At 45.0% G+C, this 22,582-nt stretch overlaps 2 protein-coding genes across 9 annotated transcripts in view; one reads left to right on the top strand and one right to left on the bottom strand.

The window, feature by feature from the left end:
- Positions 1-289, bottom strand: part of LOC147025984 (ADP-ribosylhydrolase ARH1-like) — a 40,788-nt gene extending 40,499 nt beyond the window's left edge. Inside the window, exon 1 of the mRNA XM_085880943.1 lies at positions 17-289. Coding sequence (XP_085737069.1) covers positions 17-245 — 229 coding nt within the window. The 5' untranslated portion in view covers positions 246-289. The remainder of the gene's footprint in view (positions 1-16) is intronic.
- A 198-nt stretch (positions 290-487) lies between these two features.
- The window catches only part of GLTP (glycolipid transfer protein), a 33,175-nt gene continuing 11,080 nt past the window's right edge, over positions 488-22,582 (top strand). The window contains exons 1-6 of one of the 8 annotated variants that reach the window (XM_085880947.1): positions 5,057-5,250; positions 12,232-12,293; positions 13,996-14,099; positions 14,260-14,318; positions 16,775-16,908; positions 18,145-18,322. In XM_085880947.1, the coding sequence (XP_085737073.1) occupies positions 5,197-5,250; positions 12,232-12,293; positions 13,996-14,099; positions 14,260-14,318; positions 16,775-16,908; positions 18,145-18,322 (591 nt within the window). In that variant the 5' untranslated portion in view covers positions 5,057-5,196. Of the gene's footprint in view, positions 611-4,170; positions 4,479-4,896; positions 5,259-12,231; positions 12,294-13,995; positions 14,100-14,259; positions 14,319-16,774; positions 16,909-18,144; positions 18,323-22,582 lie in introns of those variants that run through there. The other 7 variants (XM_085880951.1, XM_085880952.1, XM_085880944.1 and 4 more) reach the window with 7 other exon arrangements.

Below are 22,582 nucleotides of genomic sequence, written 5' to 3' on the forward strand. Positions count from 1 at the left end.
TCAAGGCCGTCCGTACCATGCCGAGTGAGCCCCTCTCCGGTGGCCAGGTGCAGCACGGTATCATCGCTCACGGGCCAGTCTGGTAGAGTGAGCCTGAGTGCAGCGAGACCGCCGAGTTGGGTGAGTTCCGAGTGTATAACCGCAGCACTCTCGCAGTACTCCCAGCGGGCATTCCGGTACCCGAGAGCATCGCCTGCCGCTGCCAGCAGTAGGGAGGCTCTGTACCTGTCGCGCACGCTCGCCATGGCACTACTCTCCTACCCACTACCAACTACTACCCACTACCAACTACTACCCACTACCAACTACTACACACTACCCACTACCAACTACTACCCACTACACACTACCCACTACCAACTACTACCCACTACCAACTACTACCCACTACACACTACCCACTACCAACTACTACCCACTACACACTACCCACTACCAACTACTACCCGCTACCAACTACTACCCACTACACACTACCCACTACCAACTACTACCCACTACACACTACCCACTACCAACTACTACCCGCTACCCTCTACTCTCACTCAGGTGGTGAAGCAGCGAAGAGTTCGGGTTCTCGGGCCGAGAGGTTTCCTCGTATCTACTCAAGGTAGTTTACACACACAAACTCCATTCGGAATGCTCCGTAAATAGAACACGGGTTGAAATTTAACTCCCTCGGTCTCACTCTCTGCTCCCATGACCACGATTGGGAAAACAGACCTTTGACCTTTTAATCGATGATTTTTCTTTAACGTTGAATCATTTAGACCGAAGGTTTCCGTGTTTTTCTTACAAATTCATCAATTTCCGTCAATGTGTCACAATTTTATTCACGTTATTGTGTGTGTGTGTGTGTGTGTTTGTGTGTGTGTGTGTGTTTGTGTGTGTGTGTGTGTTTGTGTGTGTGTGTGTGTTTGTGTGTGTGTTTGTGTGTGTTTGTGTGTGTGTTTGTGTGTGTGTGTTTGTGTGTGTGTGTGTGTGTTTGTGTGTGTTTGTGTGTGTGTGTGTGTGTGTGTGTGTGTGTGTGTGTGTGTGTGTGTGTGTGTGTGTGTGTGTGTGTGTGTGTGTGTCTGTGTTTGTGTTGGGTGGTCGCTGGACTACCGTTATTCTCAGGGTTTCCGTCTGTTTGTATGTAATGGACAGCTCTAGAGGCCAGAGGAGTCAACCGATTTTGATGAAACTTGACTGGTAGGTTCATACCAGGACCTAGTTTTATGCTTTTGAGCACCGTTGCTATGGACGCCACCGTTGCCAGGCAACGGGACTTTGAATTTTTTGAAAAAAGTCCAAAAAATATTTATATATATTTTCAAAAATCTAAAATCGGCTCCCGCGCTTTTATGCGAACTATTATCATCAACCTCTGTCAAAAATTTTCAGCCCGATCCGTCAAAAACTGTACGACGAGTATGCAATTATAATATAGCGGCCACCCATGTCGCCGACCGGCTTGTCTGTGTCTGTGTCTCCTCCATAACTCCAAAACTATAAAACCGAGCAGCCTGAAACTTTGCATGCATAAAAAGAAAACTCCAAGGAAGTGAAAGAGTGAAAATTGTGTGTTTGGGTTCATTAAAACACCACTTTTGAAGATAATTAACAGCTTTATTTAATTATATCCTTCATCAGGCGATCCTTGGCCACCTCGCTCTCTGGGGTCTTAAGGCGTATCCTCGGTTACCTTGCTGGGCTCTGAAGCCGCCATGTTTTTTGGCCTACTCAACCATGCCTTGACTTGGAACAGGCCACAACGATTTCTTAATGATAAAGTTTCTTAACGGGCGGTAATTAACGCTCCACCGTACATCTTCCTTCCCTTCCAATCACCTCACACTGTCTTCCCTTCCCCCCACCCCTCCTCGATCCACCACTCCTCCTCGATCTTCCACCCCTCCTCACTTCTCCTCCCTCCTCTCCCCTCTCTCCCCACCCCTCTCTCCCTCTTTCCCCCTCTTTTTCTCCCTCCCCTCTTCAGTATTCCCGTCAGCGAAGCGACGGGTGGTATTTGCTCGTTATTTAATAAAAGCCAATGCCCTGATCCCAGCTATCTATTAAAGTGCTCGTTGTGGTGTGCGATATGATCGTTCATGGGTTTACAATGCAATGGTTACAGAGCGTTGGTGTCATAGTTACAGTGTTGGTAAGCCCAGACGAATCAACGGTGTTGCTCCATTATCTTCTTCCTCTTTCGGCTGCTCCCGTTAGGGGTCGCCACAGCGGATCATCCGTATGATCCGCATCGTGATTTGGCACATGTTTTACGCCGGATGCCCTTCCTGACGCAACCCTGGTCGCCTCTTACGACACAGGGATATGGTACACCTATTTTAACCGGGGTATACACCGGCCCAGTATACTGGTACTCATTTCGCCGACCTCGGAAGGATGACAGGCTGAGTCAACCCCCTGGTGTATTAATTCAGTGGCCCAACGGGGCTTGAACTCAGGACCTTTTGGATCCCAAGCCGCTACCCTAACCACTGCGCCAACACCAGGCTGGTGTTGCTCCATTATGTCATGTGGTAAGCCCACCCCCATCCACGGTGTTGCTTCGTTATGTCATGTGGTAAACCCACCCCCACCCACGGTGTTGCTCCGTCATGCCATGTGGTAAGCCCACCCCCACCGATGGTGTTGCTCCGTCATGTCATGTGGTAAGCCCACCCCCACCCACGGTGTTGCTCCTTCATGTCATGTGGTAAGCCCACCCCCACCCACGGTGTTGCTCCTTCATGTCATGTGGTAAGCCCACCCCCACCCACGGTGTTGCTCCATCATGTCATGTGGTAAGCCCACCCCCACCCACGGTGTTGCTCCGTTATGTCATGTGGTAATCCCACCCCCACACACAGTGTTGCTCCGTCATGTCAAGGCATAATAAGCTCGCCTCCTCTTCATGAAGGATACCGTAGGATCTTTATTGCGAACGCAGTGAGCTTCATACTTAACGCGTGCATGTGAGAGAATAGGAAACAACAACAACAACACAATAGCCCTGGTTATTTGGAATCCGTGTCGTTTGCTATGACCTTTTGCTTCCGGTTGTTGTTAAACGCTGTGCGGTGTATAAACACGATTGGGTTTTATTTCTATCTTGTGAATATTACTTGACGTGTGCACATGAGAGAATAGGAAACAACACAATACCCTGCCAATTGTGAATCCGTGTCGTTGGCTATGACCATTTTGCTTCAGTTTTTGTTTTGTTTCTGTTTTTTGTTTGTTTCCGGTTTTTGTTATGGGGAATGATGCATGCCGGGAGATCATGACCGGAAGTGTTTATTTATTTATTCAATTTTTTTTCCCAAAGTTAATTTTATCCTTCCGAAAGTGATTTTGTTCATGACAGGAAGTGTTTATTTAGTATTTAACATTACCAGGAGTGATTTTGAAACTGCAACTTTTAATTTCTTTTATTCTTGACCAGAAGTGATCGTTTATTTATTCAATTATTTTTTCCCAAAGTTAATTTTAATAAAGATATCTCCCGCATCATCAACAAATAATTTTTAATCGTGATTTACATTATTTGATCGCTGATCCCGAATCCAGGCCGAAGTAACCGGAAATTGCGTCAAAATCATCAGCTGTGCGGCGCTTACACGTACCACGGTAGAGCTGGCAAGTATACAGTTGTGAACACGTTATAGGTAAAGTCAGAAGCGAATGTAAGAATAATTCTCCGTTCGCTTCTAGGCTTTGCCTATTCCATATTAAGCTCGCCTCCTCTTCATGAAGGATACCGTGGGATCTTTATAGTCCACCAACTAATGCCGGCAGACAATACACCCAGTTTAACTTCCACTGAGGGATAAAACACACACACACACACACACACACACACACACACACACACACACACACACACACACACACACACACACACACACACACACACACACACACACACACACACACACACACACACACACACACACACACACACACACACACACACACATCACTCTGTGAAACACCGGGATGGCCGTTTTAGATGGGTCGGGATTCGAACCCAGGCCGTCCAGCATCGTGGGGAGTGTGCGTCCCTCCAAGCCATCCTGCCAACACTATCGGCTGTTGAGGAACGTTGAGGAACGTTGTGCGGAGTTTTAAAGAAAATATTGATGATGAAACAATACGTCACATCGTTTACTTCCTCGTCATGTCCCCTCGAGCTAAGGTTCTCGTGTACGTGCCGACGGTTGTTTGTCCGGTTTACTTTGTCCATTACTCCACGTTCAAGTAGTCACTTGTTTCCCGTCCGTACAAAACTTCCAGCTCCAGGAACTTCATATTTTCCTCAATGAATATCGAATATCGTGTCAAAACATTACGGCTCGAGCTGTTTCAGACGTTTTAATTGGACAAGCGTCCTCCTACGAAGTCACGTGACGCCCTTGCGTCAACGTCACAAGGCAATAATTGAATGGTGAGTCCGAGGAGGAAGAAGAATAAGAAGAAGAAACCTGAGTGAGGTAAATTTTCTCATCCCTTTTTTGAAAGCAATTCGTTTGTTGTAATATTTATATATTACGTACTTGTTTTTAGTCGTGGCCTCGAAGTTTGTAATATTTATATATTACGTACTTGTTATTAGTCGTGGCCTCGTAGTGTTTGTTGTAATATTTATATATTACGGACTTGTTTTTAGTCGTGGCCTCGTCGTGTTTGTTGTAATATTTATATATTACGTACTTGTTATTAGTCGTGGTTTGTGGTATTTGTCCTTTTTCGCCTTGGCTCCGTTTTGTGCTTCCTTATTCCGTTCGTCTGTGCGCTTGAGGTAGGATGGATGACTGGTCTCTCTCTCTCTCTCTCTCTCTGAGTTTCCGTGTTGTTGTGCAAACCAGCCTTCGATGTGTGCGTGTCCTATCGTTAGGCGAGGTATTTGAAGTTGTTGTTAAATTAACTGAATGAATAAAGTTGTGGTTTCACGAGTTTTAAAAACGAGCGAGGGAAGCGCAGGTCTGCTGTATTTATTTATTTATTTATATTTTTACACATTTCTGGAAATCCCAGAATTCCAGCGGATCAGGAAGCAGCTGCATGTTGTTGGCGTCGTCGTTGTCGTCGTCGTCGTTGGCGTCGTCGTTGTCGTCGTCGTTGTCGTCGTTGTCGTCGTCGTTGTCGTCGTCGTTGTCGTCGTCGTTACCACCTCTCTGGGTGGATGGGTGATGCTGCCCACCGAAAAACATGGATCAAGATCTAACGAATGTTGTCGAGGAGCTCAAGTCCGTTCCACACCGTGTACGTACGTACGTGTACTTGTGTACGTACGTACGTGAAAGCGGATGAGGAACCATTTAAACAAATACAAACTTATTAAAGGTAGTCAGCATGGGTTTACCAAAGGTAGTTCCTGTTTTACAAATCTTTTAGAGTTCGATGAAGCAGTGTCTGATGGGGTGGATGAGGGAAAGGCAGTGGACATGGTATATCTAGACTTTAAGAAGGTATTTGATAAGGTACCACATTGGAGGTTGTTAGCCAAGGTGAGGGCTTGTGGAGTGGCTGGTCAGGTAGCTAATTGGGTTGGAAACTGGTTTAGTGGTAGGAAGCAAAGAGTGGCTGTGAGTGGGAGGATGTAAGTTGCGGGGTACCTTAGGGATCAGTACTCGGACCATTACGATTCATTATTTACATCAACATTTTGGATAATGGGGTGAAGAGTAAACTTTCCAAATTTGCAGATGACACAAAGCTTGGAGGTGAGTTGGATAGCAGAGGGGGTGGTGAACAGATACAGGAAAGTATTGATACTTGCATAGATTGGGCAAAATATTGGCAGATGGAATTTAACCTGAGTAAGTGTAAGGTGTTGGGGATTGGAAAGAACAATGAAAATAGAGATTACAGAATACAAGGGGTAATTTTGGAGCGTGTCACACAGGAGAAGGATCTGGGGGTGGTAATGATACAGGAGGTAAGCGGGCAGCACAGTGCCAGGCAGCTATAGGTAGAGAAAACAGGGTTTTAGGCTGTCTAAGGAGGGGGATCAATTATAAACCAAAAGAGGTGGTGTTCACATTGTACAGTCACCACAATTCAGGAAGGACATAGATGCCATAGAGATGGTTCAGCACAGGGCTACTAGATTGATTCCGGGCCTATCTCGACTCAGCTATGTGGAGCGGCTGAAGGAGACAGGGCTTTATACACTAGAAAGGAGGCAGTTACGAGGAGATATGATAGAGATGTTTAAGATAATGAAAGGTGTTGATAAAATAAGTGCAGATGAATTTTATTCAACAGAGTAGACCGTGATAGGACCAGGGGTCATAGCTTGAGATTATAGAAGAGAAGAGTTAGGACGGTTAATGTCGGAGAGTAGTTAATGCATGGAATGGCCTCCCTGGAAAGGTGGTGGCAGCAGAAAAGGTAGATAAATTTAAATTAGAATTCGATCGGTACCTGGAAGTTATGGAGATCGAGGGGTGTAGGGATGTTGACTGGACTTTTCGGTAGTTTGAGCATTGATAGGTGATTGTGTGCTTGTGTACGAAGTGCTGTTGGTGGGGGTCTTGTCAAGGGGTGTTGTGTGGTTTATGTGTGTGTTTTAACCAAGCCCATTCCCCCTTCCCTGAGAAGAAAAAAATAAGTTAAAAAAAAGATACAAAAACTTAAAATAAATAGATAAATAAAATTTTGAAAAACACTTTAAAAGAAAAAATTGTGATTTCTTCTTGATCCAAAGAAGTGACATGAAATATAAATCCTCTTCAAATTTAAAGTCAATCGGATGAAAAATGAGGATTTTAAAAATCTCACCAAAGTTGTTGACCTTTGGCCTATGTTGAACATTTGGTCTATATGACCTTAAAAACAATTGGCTGGTTGAATTCGGTGACCTGAAATGTAAATCCTCTTCAAATTTCAAGTCAATCACATGAAAAATTAGGATTTTAGAAATCCCACCTAAGTTGTTGACCTTTGGCCTATGTTAACCTTTTGACCTCAAAAACAATGGGCTTCTTTCTTATGACAAACTCTACCATGTGGTGAAGTTTCGTGAAGATCGGTTTAAAATTGTGACTTGTAGACAACAGACAGACAGAATAACAATCCGGTAGGCGGACATGGCTAGTCGGCCGTTACTAGGCAACGGAGGGGTCCATAGCAACGGTTCTTTCTCACACATAACTAGGACATACCATGAACCCACCATACCAGTTTCATGTATATCTGACTCGTAGTCTCTGTGATATAACGAACTTCGTTTTTTTATTGTTTTTGTCCAGGGTTCATTCAAAGTCGATCTTCTCCGACAGTTTTCATAAGATCCGGCTGGAAAGTTTTGACAATATGGCTGAATGTGCTGCCCACAGTCGCTCATGGCCCGATTTTTGATTTTCGAAAAAAGAATTTTTTTTTATGATTTTTCTAAAATTTCAAAGTCCCGTTGCTAGGCAACGATGGTGTCCATAGCAACGGTTCTCATTTGCACACAACTAGGTCATGGTATGAATCTACCAACCAAGTTTCATAAAAATCACCATTGTATTAACGGAGCACTGGACCGAACAGAGGGACAGACAGACAAACAAGCCGGGAGGCGGACATGGGGAGTCGACTCCCCAATAGAACCTGACGCGATGGGCCCGTTCGATGGGGAATGACCTGAGGTTTAAGCACAAGAAAATTCATGATTATAGCTTCAAGGGTTAATGCTGCACATTGTTTTATCGTTAAAATACCCCACATTTAGAGGTTTTTCGGCCGTTGCTAGGCAACGGAGGGTCCATAGCAATGATTCTTTCTCACACATAACTAGGACATACCATGAACCTACCATACCAGTTTGATGTATATCTGACTCAGTCTCTGAGATATAACGAACTTCGTTTTTTTATTGTTTTCGACCAGCGTTCATTCAAAGTCTTATCTTCTCCGACAGTTTTCATAGGATCCGGCTGGAAATTTTTGACAATATGGCTGAATGTACTGCCCACAGTCGCTGGAGACATCTTCTGTTGACCTTGAACATCAAAATAAAAACCAGAAACCACGATTGTTGTTGCCAAGTGTACACAACTGATAGATCACAGATACATGGAGATGTATCATAACCACAGAGAGAGGAGGTTTTTATCTTGCCAAAACGAAGTTTTCCAAGATATGTTAGTCAGCTTGTATGTTATATATATATATATTTTTTTTTTTTGTCTGTAATCACGTATAAAAAAATTCTGCAGAGCACAGTTATCATCGTAAATTTTTGTAACTTCGCATATCAGAGGCCTATAGAGGTCCCTTTCAGTGCACAAAATTTTGAAGGTAAAGGTCAAGGTCACTTTGGCGCAAATCAGGGGAGTCGACGAAACCCTTATTTTTTGAGTAATTTTGATCGGATCGTCTTCAAACTTCATGGGAATATAGTTCATGGTCTGATGCTCAGCTGATTAATTTTTGGTGGCGATTGACCTTGACCTTCATGGTTCGCGCCTCAGGTCAAACATATTTGACCCCAAGGTCAAATTTTCAAGTTTTAGGAACCATATCGTGTAGTACCTCAAATTGAACACCTCGATGAGTGCTTTCTAGATATGTCAAGCTTGAGACATTATGACGTCATTTGGTGACGTTATGAGGCAAAAGCATATTTTTCATGGTTACTCTGTAGAATGATTCTCATCGGAACCTCTCGTAGGCAGATATTCCTCAAGGAGTTGCTCCTGGTGGATAGCAGCTCTGTTCACCTCAGAGTGACCTTAAATAAGTCACACGTGGTCACCTTTTGGAAAGATGGTTTTTTTATGATTTTTCTAAAATTTCAAAGTCCCGTTGCTTGGCAACGCTGGTGTCCATAGCAACGGTTCTCATTTGCACACAACTAGGTCATGGTATGAACCTACCAACCAAGTTTCATCGAAATCGCCATTGTATTAACTGAAATCGCCATTTTAAATACTGATAATAAGGGTGGAACAAATCTCAAAAAAAAAATTTTTTTGAAAAAAATTATTTTTTCGACTGGATCAACTACCCAACATATCGACAGAAATACTGATAATAAGGGTAGAACAAATTTCAAAAAAAAAATTTTTTTTTGAAAAAATTTTTTTCGACTTGATCGACGACCCAACAAAATCGATGAACCAATATACTTGAAAAATCTTCGATTTTGCAAATAACAAACGGAGACAATCAACATACTTGTCAAAAAAATTGTTTTTTTTGCCAAGTAATAATGAATTAAAGAATATTCCATTTATTTTAAATAAATAATGGCAACTTTACATTTGCCAACAAGATATTCCAGCAGGCAGCAGGGATACCTATGGATTCGGATCGAGCTCCTTTCTTTGCATATGTACTAATCTTGGTCTAGAACATGTACAAGAATGAACGAACATCTGCGAGAAGGTGCGATGGTCTGGTTTGGCCTAAAAAAAAATGTTGAGCTTCCGGTAACCCGACCTATCCCAATAATTCCTGCCGACCCCAATGTATTCTTCTTCTTTTTTCTGCGAGAGTCGACTTCCGGGTGGCCATTTTATGTCCAATGTGCATGTCATTGCTCAGTGGTTCAACAGAGAAAATCAGTGGCTGTTTATTTCATTTAGGGGGTCAGAAATTTTTATCGACATTTTCAAAACATTGCACAACCCACCTGGGACACATTGATGGTGTCTTGTTTCAAAGTCACAAAATGGACCCTGGATGGAGCCATTCCCAACTTTGACAGAAGTCACGGCTGCCGCGCAGATATTTGTGTTTGTTTTTTTCACTTAAAGTGCCAATGTGGTCACCAAGACGCACAAGATGTCAGATCCATGAGGTCTGCATTTGACCTACTTGTATCGAGCGAAAAACGACTACCACCAAAAAAAAAAAACTTAAAAGGTATGTTGTGAATAAGAGGATGTGAACGTAGGTCTAAAATCGAAAACGAAGTGTAAATGAATATTTCAAAATACAGAACTGAACTTCTTGAAAATTATTTTAAGCCAGTTTTGGTAGAAAGTAAGAAAAATTTCAAGATCATATAATTATCTCAGTTTTATGTGTGCCTTTAATAGCCGGTACTATACTTTGTTGGGGGAGGAGGGGCCTGTTTATACCCTGCAGACGGTATGAACATTTTATTTTATACCAGCTAATACCGCCTGTCACTTCGTAAACAGGAATACAGGGGAGGAGGGGGGTGGGAGGAGAAGAGGCGGGAGCTGGGGAAGCAGAGAGGAGAGTGGAAAGGGAGGAGGGATGGGAGATAGGAGGGAGAGAGGAGGTGGAGGGGAGGGGATGAAGAAGGAGGGGTATCTGGGGGGAGGCGTATAACAATTGCTATGTTGCCGGATTATGCAGATTAAATTTAACCCTTTCAACCCTAGCGGCCGTTTTACCAGCCGCTATTCAAACCTCCATATAGCCAAGTGGCCGGTTTACTGGCCACTATTCAAACCTCCATTTACCAGAGCGGCCAGATTTTTGTCCAGGGAGCCGAGGGTGGAGGAGCCAAAAGTCCAAGGAGCTCAGGGTTCGAAGGGTTAACGTGCATTAGTTGGAGGTAGGGAGTGGGTTAATGTTTCTTATTTTGAAGAGTATATACTTCATCCATTGGGACCATACACTGAACAGAACGTTGGTGCTGCCGAAGCAGTCTAACACACATTTACATTATTTTTCAGTTTTTGGTAACCTAAACTTATTTTTTTAACCTCTGGCAGTTTACCGCTTAGCTTTGTACCATTTCAGGTTATTCACTGGACTTGAACTGCTTCAATTTCAGTAAAAACTCGAAAAATGGGGGTGTTCTAAAACTTTTGACTGGTAATGTACATCGTCGAGGCTCATGGAAAAGCTCGTTCACTGAATGGATTGGGGTGTAACAGGACAAAAGGATCAGTGGAGAGAGGAGAGTGGGACAACAGCAGAGTTGAAGGGAAAGATAAACGGAGACTTGGACAAACAATGTGTGTGGGGTGGAATGGGGGTCAGGAAATGACAAGATGGATACAGAAGGGGGAAAAAATTAAAATTTAGAAGAAAGAGGGGCTTGGGATTGGGGTAGCGAGGGAAGAAAAGATCATGGTTTTGGATTGGGGATGAACTGAGATTGTGGTGAACAGGTGTCTTGAAAACCTGGAGGGAAGAATGAAATTGGAAGTTTGTTTCACAGGTGGGAAAAAAGAAGAACGAATGAATGAAGGTGAGCAGTGATCCTAGATTTATGTAGTTTTACCAGAAGGGACTTGGTGGTGGACCGTGTGTGTCCAGAATAAATCTGGGGGGGGTGGGGGGGGGACAACACACAGAAATAGCGGAGACTGCAGAAGATTGAAAAACCACCGACCTGCCTTTACCCATCCATCCAGCATATACAAGATCTTCCTCTTCTTCCCTCAATCACACCCAGAATGGTTGATTCTCCAGACTTTCGTTTTCTGCACGCATGATGTGTCCAAAGCATGAGTTTCTCTTTTATCATGTACACTAGCCGAAACCCCATCACAGACGGATTCCGTTCATTCAACCACCCTCACCAGCTCACCCACACTCGAGGGACATGGACTGGACAGGGTGTGCTTGCCCCCGCCTACTCATCGCCCGCCTCTGCCCCATTCCCCCCCGCCTCCCACCCCCCACTTTCAACTTGCTTACCCCTGCCCAAAAATTTAATTACCCCGGCCCCGCCCCCGCCTCTTCACTCCCCACCCCCCATCTCTTGATTCCCTGCCCCACTTTCCCCCGGGCCCCAGCCCCCGCCCACTCATCCCCACCCCATTTCCCCCCGTCTCCCGCTTTCAATTTGCTTACCCCCGCCCAAAAATTTGCTTACCTTTCCCCCACCTCTTCACTCTCTGCCCCCCGTCTCTTCACTCCCTGACCCCGTCTCTTCATCCCCCACCCCCGTCTCTTCACTCCCTGACCCCGTCTCTTCATCCCCCACCCCCGCCTCTTCACTCCTCGCCCCTGTCTCAACGAAAAGTGTTTATTCTGCTTCAGAGTTGAAGTTTGACTATTGCCACTATGTGCGATGCACTCTTACAGGTACGAAGTTTCTTTCAGTCCAGGTCACAGTACCGAGAAAAACGTGACGCGACCGCTTGGAGGAGCACAAAATTGGTCCTTCAGTATTAATATATAGATGGTGGTTTAGTTTTTTTTAAGCACAGATTTGTTTGTTCTTCTTGCAGTCCAAGGAATCTTTAACATTCACCTCCAACAACAGATGTCAAAACTGTCAATCTTCTTCCCTCCATTGTTTTTCCTTTCTCCCCCCTACAGTCTGTGACTCACATCCATACATTGAAACTGGAAACACTAGAGCATTCACCAACCTCCTCTTGGTTTGTTTTATCACATCTTTGTTTTTCCAGATCCTTATCAATCCCGACATTGCTGTTCTCCCCGATGCTAACCATCTATTAATTTCCCTTCTACATTCTCCACTCACTACAATCCGAGATAGGGGGCACAGTAGATCACATTGGGAATCTGTTAAAATGACAATTTCTGGATTTTAATAACAACTCGATTTAGTGGTTCACCAATAGACTTGACAGGTAATATTTTCGTCTAATGTGCAAGGTATTAGGTGTGCATGTTTTACTGGTAATACGAGATAGCGTTGCATACGGTTAGAGAATGGAATGTGTGTTCAGGATTATAAATATTGGATTTACATGAAGGCCTTGAGTGAGGAAAGTAAACATCTTCTGCTATAGGTAAAGCTTCTGCTGTTGGTGGAGACTTGGAAAGTGAGATTGCATTGCCAGATTGACTGTTTTTTATTTATTTATTTATTTATTTATTTTGGATAAAGCAGAAGTCTGGGTTCCACTGATGTGGACCAGCGACCGAGGTTAGGGACCCACCGTTTGGAGAGGTTCTGGGCAGAGAGAGTCGAAACTTCAATGAAGGATCCAAGCAATCAGCAAATTCACCAATGGCTCAAAAATTACTGAAGTTCTTACATTTAGACGTACAACTGTTTCTCGGTTTGCGGTAAAGAGAGGTCTATCAATTTCAGATGTTGTAGAATTTCTACCATTTATAATTCTCTCCAAGTGTCAATGTAATGCATTATTAACTAGAAGAGCACTCGGTGGAGCACATACCTCTGCCAGACTGAACAGTTTCCACGTTGTATCCTACTGATAGGCCCGATCTGAATCCGGACCTTAACCAAAATCGAATCGACTTATTCTTGTCACTTACCCAACTCATCCACCAAGTTTCGTCCGAATCCGTGCACAAATTTTTGAAATATCGTGCTATAAATCGTTGATTGTCTCCATCTCTCAATGGTCAAGAATCACTTCGAGAATTAAAAAAATTCTTGTGTCCGGATTTGGATCTTCACCAAAATCGAATCAATTGGTCCTTGTCACACACCCAACCTGTCCACCAGGTTTCGTCCAAATTCGTCCTTTATTCTTTTTGAGATATCCTGCTCACAGACAGAGAGACAAGCAGGGATGTAAACATAACCTCTATCCACCTTTGGTGGCAGAGGTAATTACTGTTCAGTAAGTGATTATAACTGTGAGGAACAGCTTCATGGAAAAAAGCAAAGGTCTGCAAGCTTGTGCGTGCGCGTCCTAGGTTCGTGGAACCATTGGTCCACAAAATGGCTCATTATTTACTTGAATGGGTAACAAAGTTTTCAAAGAGCATTGCGTAAAACCGAGGTGGTGTTCACCACAAAGTAAGTGCGATGCAATCAAAGGCCATTTGGCCTATTGTTCTTGTGCCATGTCCACATCTTTGTACCTACCTACTTTAGTCAAACAGCGGCTACGTGACAGTATCGGTTAGCATCATCTGGGGCGCTATTTCACGAAGAGAAAATAACGGCCTGACTCTGCACCTTCCTCGAGGGCATTCCACTTTAACATTGCTTTTGGCACCATCTTGAGCCAGCACCGGCCCTGTTCACCCATTTGTGATGCTGATGCCCTTCTTATGGATTTGCTTCAAATGTAGTTCTGTCATGGTATTCCTGGATGCTTTGATTCTCCTTTATTTTTATATTCGTTTTCCACACAGTACTATGATGCTGTTGGGTGGAAAGGTGTTTGCACCGGTGGAAAATGGAGAGGTGGATTTGGAGCAGTTTTTGGAAAGGGTGGCATACGTTTTGCCGTTGATGGGTAAGAAAATAGCATGACAGTGAGTAATGGTAGAGGAGCTAATTAAGCAGTCGATGAATTAAGAGATGAAAGGGGGGAGGGGTAGGGAGTGGCGAAGAGAAAGGATAGAGATAGCATGAACTACCTGAACGTTTTCACAAAGCTCTATTTTCCTCCACAGATTGCTTGGGTTCTGCCATTTCCGGACCTATCAAGTCAGACATTGCTGGAAACATATCCGTATGTTGAAAGTTTCAATGTATATAATCAACAAATATGTAGTTGTACATTCACTCTGCTCTGATTTTTCAAATCAATTTATTGACACAAAGGTGCATGTTATCCACTTGATTACAAAGACGGTTTGGCTTTATTTGAAGACTCTTAACCTACACGGGCTGGCAGGATGGCCGAGAGGTACACACACACACACATGCTTCTAAGTTGTCTGGCTGGGGTTTGAATCCCAACCCAGCTATAAATTGTCATCCCGGTGTTTGCCAAGCAGGGTGATTCATCAGTGTATGTGCCGTCCCTCGGATGAAAGTTAAATAAGTTGGTGGACATTAAAGATCCCATGGCATCCTTCACGAAGAGTCGGCAAATTATCGCCGGCACCCTGAACAAATTACAAACTCCTGTCTTAACTACTGCTGGGAAGGCAATGGCAAACCACCCAGTATTAACCCTTGCCAAGAAATTGCTTTGGCAGCACCGACACTGTAACAGGGTTTGGTACACTAGAATCAGAATATCCACATTGTAGTCAGAAACTTTCCTTGCACTGACATATAGTCAGTTGACGGTTTTTAATCAGAAATTTATATTTGTCTCATATATCATAAAACGTAAAGTGGCCGATTAAAGTAAAAATGAGGAAGTCCAAAAGTCGAAATAAATGTTTCGTCTTCCCGAGCGTAATTTATAATAATATGTAAATAACAAGACCCATTCACGTATCTCACCGTAATTGGAGGGAATAACCAAACAGCTCTCAACTAATCAATTACCACAGGTGGCTAAGATTTCTATAAATTAACCCCCATACTCCTCCAGCCGAAGAAAGTTGCATAAAGCAACCAAGAAAAGCTACACAATATAAGCCCTTTGTGTTTCAAACCCTACCTGGGTTCTTCTACAGCTGCAGACATTTACAAGTAGTACAAACAAGAGAATCCCAATACTACACGGCACATGCCTCCCCTTCAGCTGCCCGACTGGTTTCATCACTTGTTGGTGAATCATCAGCAACAGCGTAGACAAATGCGCACCAACGAGGCTCCCAAGCATGTACCATGTGCGATGCCAATAGCAGTCAACATGTAAATAACAAGACCCAATCACCTCTCTCACCCATATTTGGAGAAAATATCCAATCAGCTCTCACCTAATCAATTGCCCCAGGGGGATAGGATTTTAAAATATTAACCCCCATGCTCCTCCAGCCTAACTAAGCTGCATAAAGTAACCAATAAAAGCTATACAAAGTATGCCCTTTGCTGATTCAAACCCTACATATACAGATTATTGTTGTGTTAATGATATCCTAGGGGGTAATATTGAATATTACTTTGCAAAGTCTAGTTATCTCTGTCTAAAATGATTTCGAATAAGAGTGTGGTAATTAAATTATTCCATTACATATGCGTCACATGATGTATTGACAGATTCCATCCACTCTCCCTCGTGTGTGTGAAAACCACTATCCCTTTGAACCTTTATTTAATTTTCTACCCTCTATAATCTGTATATTATGTGCTTTTTAGCACTTGGGTAGGCCATTAGCCTGTAGTTTAGGTGGGAAAAGCGGTCTCCACTATCCTGGCAGCCCCCGCAAAACCAGCTCCATCAGGGTAAAAGGTCGGGGAAGGGTCACCCCACCCCCAGATTTGGCCAATGTTAAGTGAGCAGGGAGGAGCGTGGTATGTAACGGTGGAAGGTGGAGGCCAGACATTATCAATGCACTGGCAGCCGTGGGGGAGGAGGGCGGAGATACCCAGGAACCACTGTGCTGAAGGCTGCATTCAGTCACCGGAGCTGCCACGTGAAAGCCACGCCAATACCCAGCCAGCCACGCCTCTCCTCCTCCTTCCGTGACGGACAGCTGCAAAGATTTACCTGGGCTGCCCCCCTTGCATTGTTTCCAATCTGTCTCTCAAGACGCAGCTCAGGTGTTTCCTGTCTTGTCACTCTGTCTCTTGTCTCTCTCACGTGCGATGACTGGGCCTTAAGATAGATAATTTAGCAATGCCTTTAAGGGGCTAATTGGTTACAGGTGACCAGCGCGTTATAACAAGACCGTGCCACCCAGCTCACCGGCTACACTCGGCCATTAATTAGAGATCAGTTGCAAGGCACTGAATCGGCAGACTTTATGCTCCCACCAGCATGGTATCGCTGCATTGGACACATGATCTGGCTCGAAGCCATCAAATCAGCCGGCCCCTGCGGCCACTGTTGAAACAGCTCACCAATTCATTTTGAATGTTGCTGAACTTGTTGAATTTTCTAAGGTAGAATGCTTTTTGTTTCATTTTTAGAACAAATTCAAAAAGAGAGTTACTCGGTGTTCTTATGTTGGTACCGAGCTCTTTTGATTGTAATAACATTACCAAAATGGTTTGCTTTGTTTGAACAATCCAACCTTTCAGCAGACCTGAATTTATGATGAGCGTGCAATGGCATATTTGTTACAGAAAGTGCGGAGTGTGTGGGAGAGACATCCAGAAGAATGCAGCTCAGTTAGAGCGATGCTGGAAATGGAGAGACGGCATCATCCTACAGCATGGCCTAGAGCTTACGGGACTGGAGGACTCCTGTGGCTGAAGCGGTTTGTTTTGTACAAAGCCATTAAAAAAGCATACAACTCATTGACATGGACACATTTACTTTTAAAAAGTGGATAGAAGAATTTTTTTTTTTAAACTGGGATAGAAAAGATGATTTTGATTGGGGACGATCTGAGATGGTGCTGAACAGCTGTCCTGAAGAGCTGGAGGGAAGGATGACATTGAAGAGATGTGGAAGTTGATTCCACAGGTGGGGAAAAAAGAGGAACAAATGAGTGCAGGTGAGCAATGATCCTGGATTTAGGTAGTTCCACTAGAAGGGGGTTGATGGTGGATTGTGTTAGCCCTGTGCAGAAACCTGGGGGTGGGGGTCAAAGCACAGAAAGAGCAGAGGGTGCAAGACCAGAAATAAGGCGGTAGAAGACAGAGACACCACCAACCTGTCTGGTGGCTAAGTAATAAGCCCACAGACTCAGCTTCATCGCAGGAGATTCCAATAATCGTAAAGGCCTTGGTTTCCACAGTGTCAAACTGAGCAAGATGTAAGGCAGAGAGGAGAGCAGTAATCCATCAAGCTGCAGATGAAGGCCTTGTAGGTGGATATGAATTCAGGTGTGCCAAGGGAGTACTTTGTACGACAGAGGATGTCCAGTCGGCGGCTGGCTTGGGAGGCCAACTTTGAAATGTGGTTTGTTTCAGCTTCAAATAACGAAGCATATCTTACGTTGAATTGTGGACTTTAAAGTACTGTCGTGTATTTGCATACCGTATAGACCTATGTATGCTCCACGTGCTGGCCAAATGCATTGTTTCCTGTACTCACTGTGGCGCAACTTCCTGTACTCACTATGTGTATGGAATGTGCATTATTTGTATGAAATGGGACTGTAATATATCTTTAAAAATGGCAAGTATATTCACATGTTGTTAAAATTCACGCTTCGCCGTTGTTGATGTTGCGTGGAAATTCACTTTTGCAGTAATATGGTTGGATTTCATTTGGTCCCTTTGAAAGAAATAAAAGCCTGAAAACATTAGGACACATAAACCTAAAGTTTGGTTCCACTTATCAACCTATACTCTCAGGAGAGTTATCGCCTGTACTCAAATTCCAAATTTCTGCTCCGATCAACGTGGAGCATTGCATCATCGACACAGTCACGCTCTCTGAAGTGATGCAACCAGTCGCCACATACTGCATATGCTTGGAAATGAACTTGTATGCTCTAACACTTTGTCTTTTTACCACCACCACCACCACCTCCTCCTCTTTACAGTGGCTTGCGTTTTATCCAACTGTTGCTTCAGGAACTGGTGGTGGCAGGACCTCAGTTATCTGGTCGAATTGATGCAAACTATCAGGAGTCCATAGATCCTCTACGAGAAATGGCCACTCATGCTTATAATGTGGCCTTACGACCCCATCATAATTGGCTTGTGCAGCATATTTTCAAGGTTTGTATTTCTTTTTCCACTTTATATCCATCATGTATTTGTTACTACTACTACTACTACTACTACTACTACTACTACTACTACTACTACTACTACTACTACTACTACTACTACTACTAATACTGCTACTATTACTGCTACTACTACTACTACTCCTTCGTTAACGCCCATCTTTGATCCAACATTCCCGGGTCAGATTGCGGCAGAGTGTGTCGGAGTGGTGCTGAGGTGTCGTCCACCAGACGGCGGTCTCCTTGGGTTAACCTGAGGCAGTCCCTTTGGGTGGGTGCCTGGAATGTCCTATCCCGAAGAGAGGATGATCACCTGTCTCTGTTAGCATCTGAACTCAAGCGTTTGGACATCGGTATTTCAGCACTCTCTGAGGTTCGGAGACCGGATTGCGGTGAGACCATGGTGGGTGGTTACACCAACTATTGGTCTGGTCGCTCTGATGGTTACCATTCCCAAGGAGTTGCTGTGGCTGTTTCCAATAAGCTGACTCCAATGATAATTGAGGTAACACTGGTCAACGAGCGTATTATGACACGAAGGATTCGTCACTCCTTCGGTTTCATTTCCCTGGTCTCTGTTTATGCTCCAACTGAGGCGAGTGATCTCACCGTGAAGGACAAATTCTACGCCACGCTCAAGTCTGTGGTTGATCAGTGCCCCAGACGAGATACACTTCTAGTCTTGGGGGATTTCAATGCATCGACTGGAACTGATAGGGACGGTTATGAGGTGTGTGTTGGTCCCCACGGGTCAGGAACTATGAACCAGAATAGCACTAAGTTCCTTGACTTTGCAAGAAGTCATGGACTTAGGGTGGCTGGTTCATGGTTTCAGCGCCCACAAACTCATCGCTGGATTTGGTATTCCAACGCTGGCGGTGTGGTAAAGGAGATTGACCATGTCCTCGTTGATGGTCGCTGGAGGAGGATCCAGAACTGCAGGGTCTACCGGAGTGCTCAGTTCCTCAACACTGACCACCGGCTTGTTGTAGCAACTCTGAAGTTGCACCTTAAATCCAGGAGAATGGTACCATCCCAGCCAAGGCTGAATGTTGGCAAGCTCAAGGATGAGAGGGTAGCTGAGGAGTTTGCGAACAGGCTGAGTGGAGATTTAAGGAGTCTGGGTGCTTTGGGAGGTCCTGAAGAGTTGTGGAGTGCCTTCAAGACCACCGTCCTTGATGTTGCCGGTGGAGGTTTTGGAACTCACTGAAGAGCAAACAAGAATTTTGTCTCTCAAGGGACACTGGATACCATTGACCAGAGTCACAGGGCCAGGCTGAATGGCAGAGCTGAGCTGTTCAGGGAACTGAGGCGTAAAACTGTACGTGCGTTAAGTGTGGGCAAGGAGGCCTATGTGCGAGGAATCTGTGAGGCGGGTAGAACATCACCTGTTATCAAGGGATTCTCCTGCTTTCAGGGGAATTTGCGCATTGCGTTCATGCAAGCCCATCCCTTGGTGTACTGCAGTTAGAGCAGAGGGTGGTGGGCTCTTGACAGAGGAGTCCGAAGTGAAGGCCCGCTGGGCCGGTTACTTTGAGCGGTTGTACCAGGCTGATCCACCAGCTGTCGAGTTGGACGTCAAGGGTGTTACAATCCCTGTTGCTGACCCTCCAATCAACTGTGGTCCACCTTCGCTTGTGGAAACACAGGTTGCAGTGAACCGGTTGAAATGGGGTAAAGCTCCAGGGATCTGTGGCATCCATGCTGAACTTCTCAAGGCTGGTGGAAATGCTGCACTCGTGTCGTTGCATGCAGTTCTGTGCTCTGATTGGAACACAGGCATCATCCCAACTGACTGGAAGAGGGGCCTTGTTGTCCCTCTCTGGAAAGGGAAGGGTGATCGCCAAGATTGCAACAACTACCGAGGGGTGATGCTGCTCTCGGTGCCGGGCAAGGTCTTTGCTCGGATCATTCTTGATAGGGTTCGCCACCATCTGCTTGAGCACCAGCGTCCAGAGCAGTCAGGCTTCACACCAAAGAGGTCAACAATTGACAGTGTCCTTGCTCTTCGGGTCCTCACCGAACGCAGACGAGAGTTTCGGCAGGGGCTGCTTGCAGCCTATGTTGATCTCTGTAAAGCGTTCGATTCAGTGAATCGGGATGCCCTCTGGAGAATTCTTGGTCTTCGTGGGGTGCCATCAAAACTGATCGATCTGATGTTTGAACTCTACTCTGGTACTCAGTGTGCTGAGAGATGTGGTGGTACCATCTCTGACTTGTGTCCAGTTGTTACTGGAGTTCATCAGGGATGTGTACTGGCCCCCACACTTTTCAGCACTTGTCTGGACTGGATTCTGGAGAGGATGTCAGAGAGATCAAGCTGCGGTGCATCGTTTGGTAATGTCAAGATCTCTGACCTTCATTTCGCAGATGATGCAATCATCTTTGCGGAGACTTTAGATATCCTTTTGGGGGGCCCTCGAAGTGCTGAATGAGGAGTGTGAGCCGCTGGGATTACGGATTTCCTGGGTCAAAAGTAAGATCCAGGCTTTCAATGACATCTTTGATGCCGGTGTCCTGTCTGTGCCTGTTTGTTGTGAGGATGTTGAGGTCGTGGAAAGATTCACTTACCTTGGCAGTGATATTAATGTCTCTGCCGGCTGTGAGTCAGAGGTCAATAGGCATCTTGTTCGGGCCTGGGGAGTCATGGATTCACTGCATAATGGGGTGTGGGGCTGCCGGTACCTGTGTGGGAGGACGAAAGTCCGAGTCTTCAGGTCCTTGGTGCTTCCAGTCTTGCTCTATGGATGCGTCTCTTCAGAGAATCCTTGGCTATCGTTGGTCGGACTTTGTGTCCAACGAGCGGTTGCTGAGAGAGACTCAAATGAGATTTGTTCCCTGCATAGTCCGTGAGCGTCAGCTGCGGCTGGCTGTATGGACATGTGGCTCGTTTTCCTGACGCTGATCCTGCTTACCAGATTCTCTCAGCGAGGGAGTCTCGTGAGTGGAGGAGGCCAATGGGTCGACCACGTGCCTCGTGGTTGCAGCAGGTTGATCGGCATCTCAAGGAGATGGGGATGGGTCAGGCATCTGCCTGGGGGATGGCCAGACGGAGGCCCCTGGAGTACCGGCGGAAAGTGGACGCAGCGACGCGCTGCTCTGACGCATGCTCCTATACCTGACCTGACCTGATCCAACCAACCCACCTTGTGGGGGAAGTTTGTCCCCAAGTACATCATGTGTTTGTCGGTGTTTACGTGACAACCTATTTCTCTTCATTATTGTGCCATCCAACATGCAGGCCACACATTCACATGATAAGCTTACTTGTGAGAACTATAGTGAACACTGGACTAGTATCCCAGAGGTTGTTGGTTTAAATCTTGCTGAAAGCAGTAGTATTAACACTTTTGGAAATTTCAGCATTATCATGACCCTATTAGATTGTTAGTAAAAGAAAACAAGCTGGACCATTAATGGCATAAATGGAGAAGTTATTCTAATTGCACCACCTGGTTTAGTCGACACGTTATGCCAGTTTTCACATTGCCGTTTGCTCTTTATTCCCTTAAGGTATTATCTGATGGGCACTAAAATGCTACTCATGAACAATGTAATGACACCTACAGTCTCAGAAAGAAAAACTGGAAATTTGGAAAGAGGTGGGCTTGAGAAGGGGGAAGGGGGAGAGGGTAATGAGGGTAGAAAACTTCATGGTTTTGGATTGAGGATAATCTGAGATGGTGGTGAACAGCTGTCCTTGAAGACCTGGAGGGAAAGAGATGAGATTGATGAGAATGTGGAAGTTGGTTACATAGGCAGGAAAAAAGAGGAACAAATGAGTGTAGGTGAGCAGTGATCCTGGATTTTGGGAGTTTCACCAGAAGGGGGTTGTTGGCAGACCTCCTGTACTTTGCAGAAACCTTGGGAGAGAGGGGGGGTGGGTAGTGGGCAGAGCACGGAAAGAGCAGAGGGCCAGAAAGAAGGCTGTAGAAGACAGAGAGACCACCATCTTGTCGGTGATGTGAAAGTGACACTCATACATCATCGATCTATGGGCCTATCACTTTCACATCGCCGACTTCATCGTGGGAGATTCCAATAATCTTGAAGGCCTTGGTTTCCATGGTATAAAGCTGAGCAAGGTGTGGGGCAAGGGTGCCAGACGAGAGGGGAGAGCAGTACTCCATCAATCTGTGGATGAAAGTCTCGTAGGTGGATAAGAGTTCAGGTGTGCCAAGGAAGGACGTTGCACGACGGAGGATGCCCAGTCGGCAACTTTACCTGTTAACTCAAAAGCTAAGTTTGT

The sequence above is a fragment of the Eptatretus burgeri genome, chromosome 5 (assembly GCF_056783735.1).
Source record: "Eptatretus burgeri isolate ZD-2024b chromosome 5, Ebu_testis_v1, whole genome shotgun sequence".
NCBI classification, from domain to species: domain Eukaryota; kingdom Metazoa; phylum Chordata; class Myxini; order Myxiniformes; family Myxinidae; genus Eptatretus; species Eptatretus burgeri.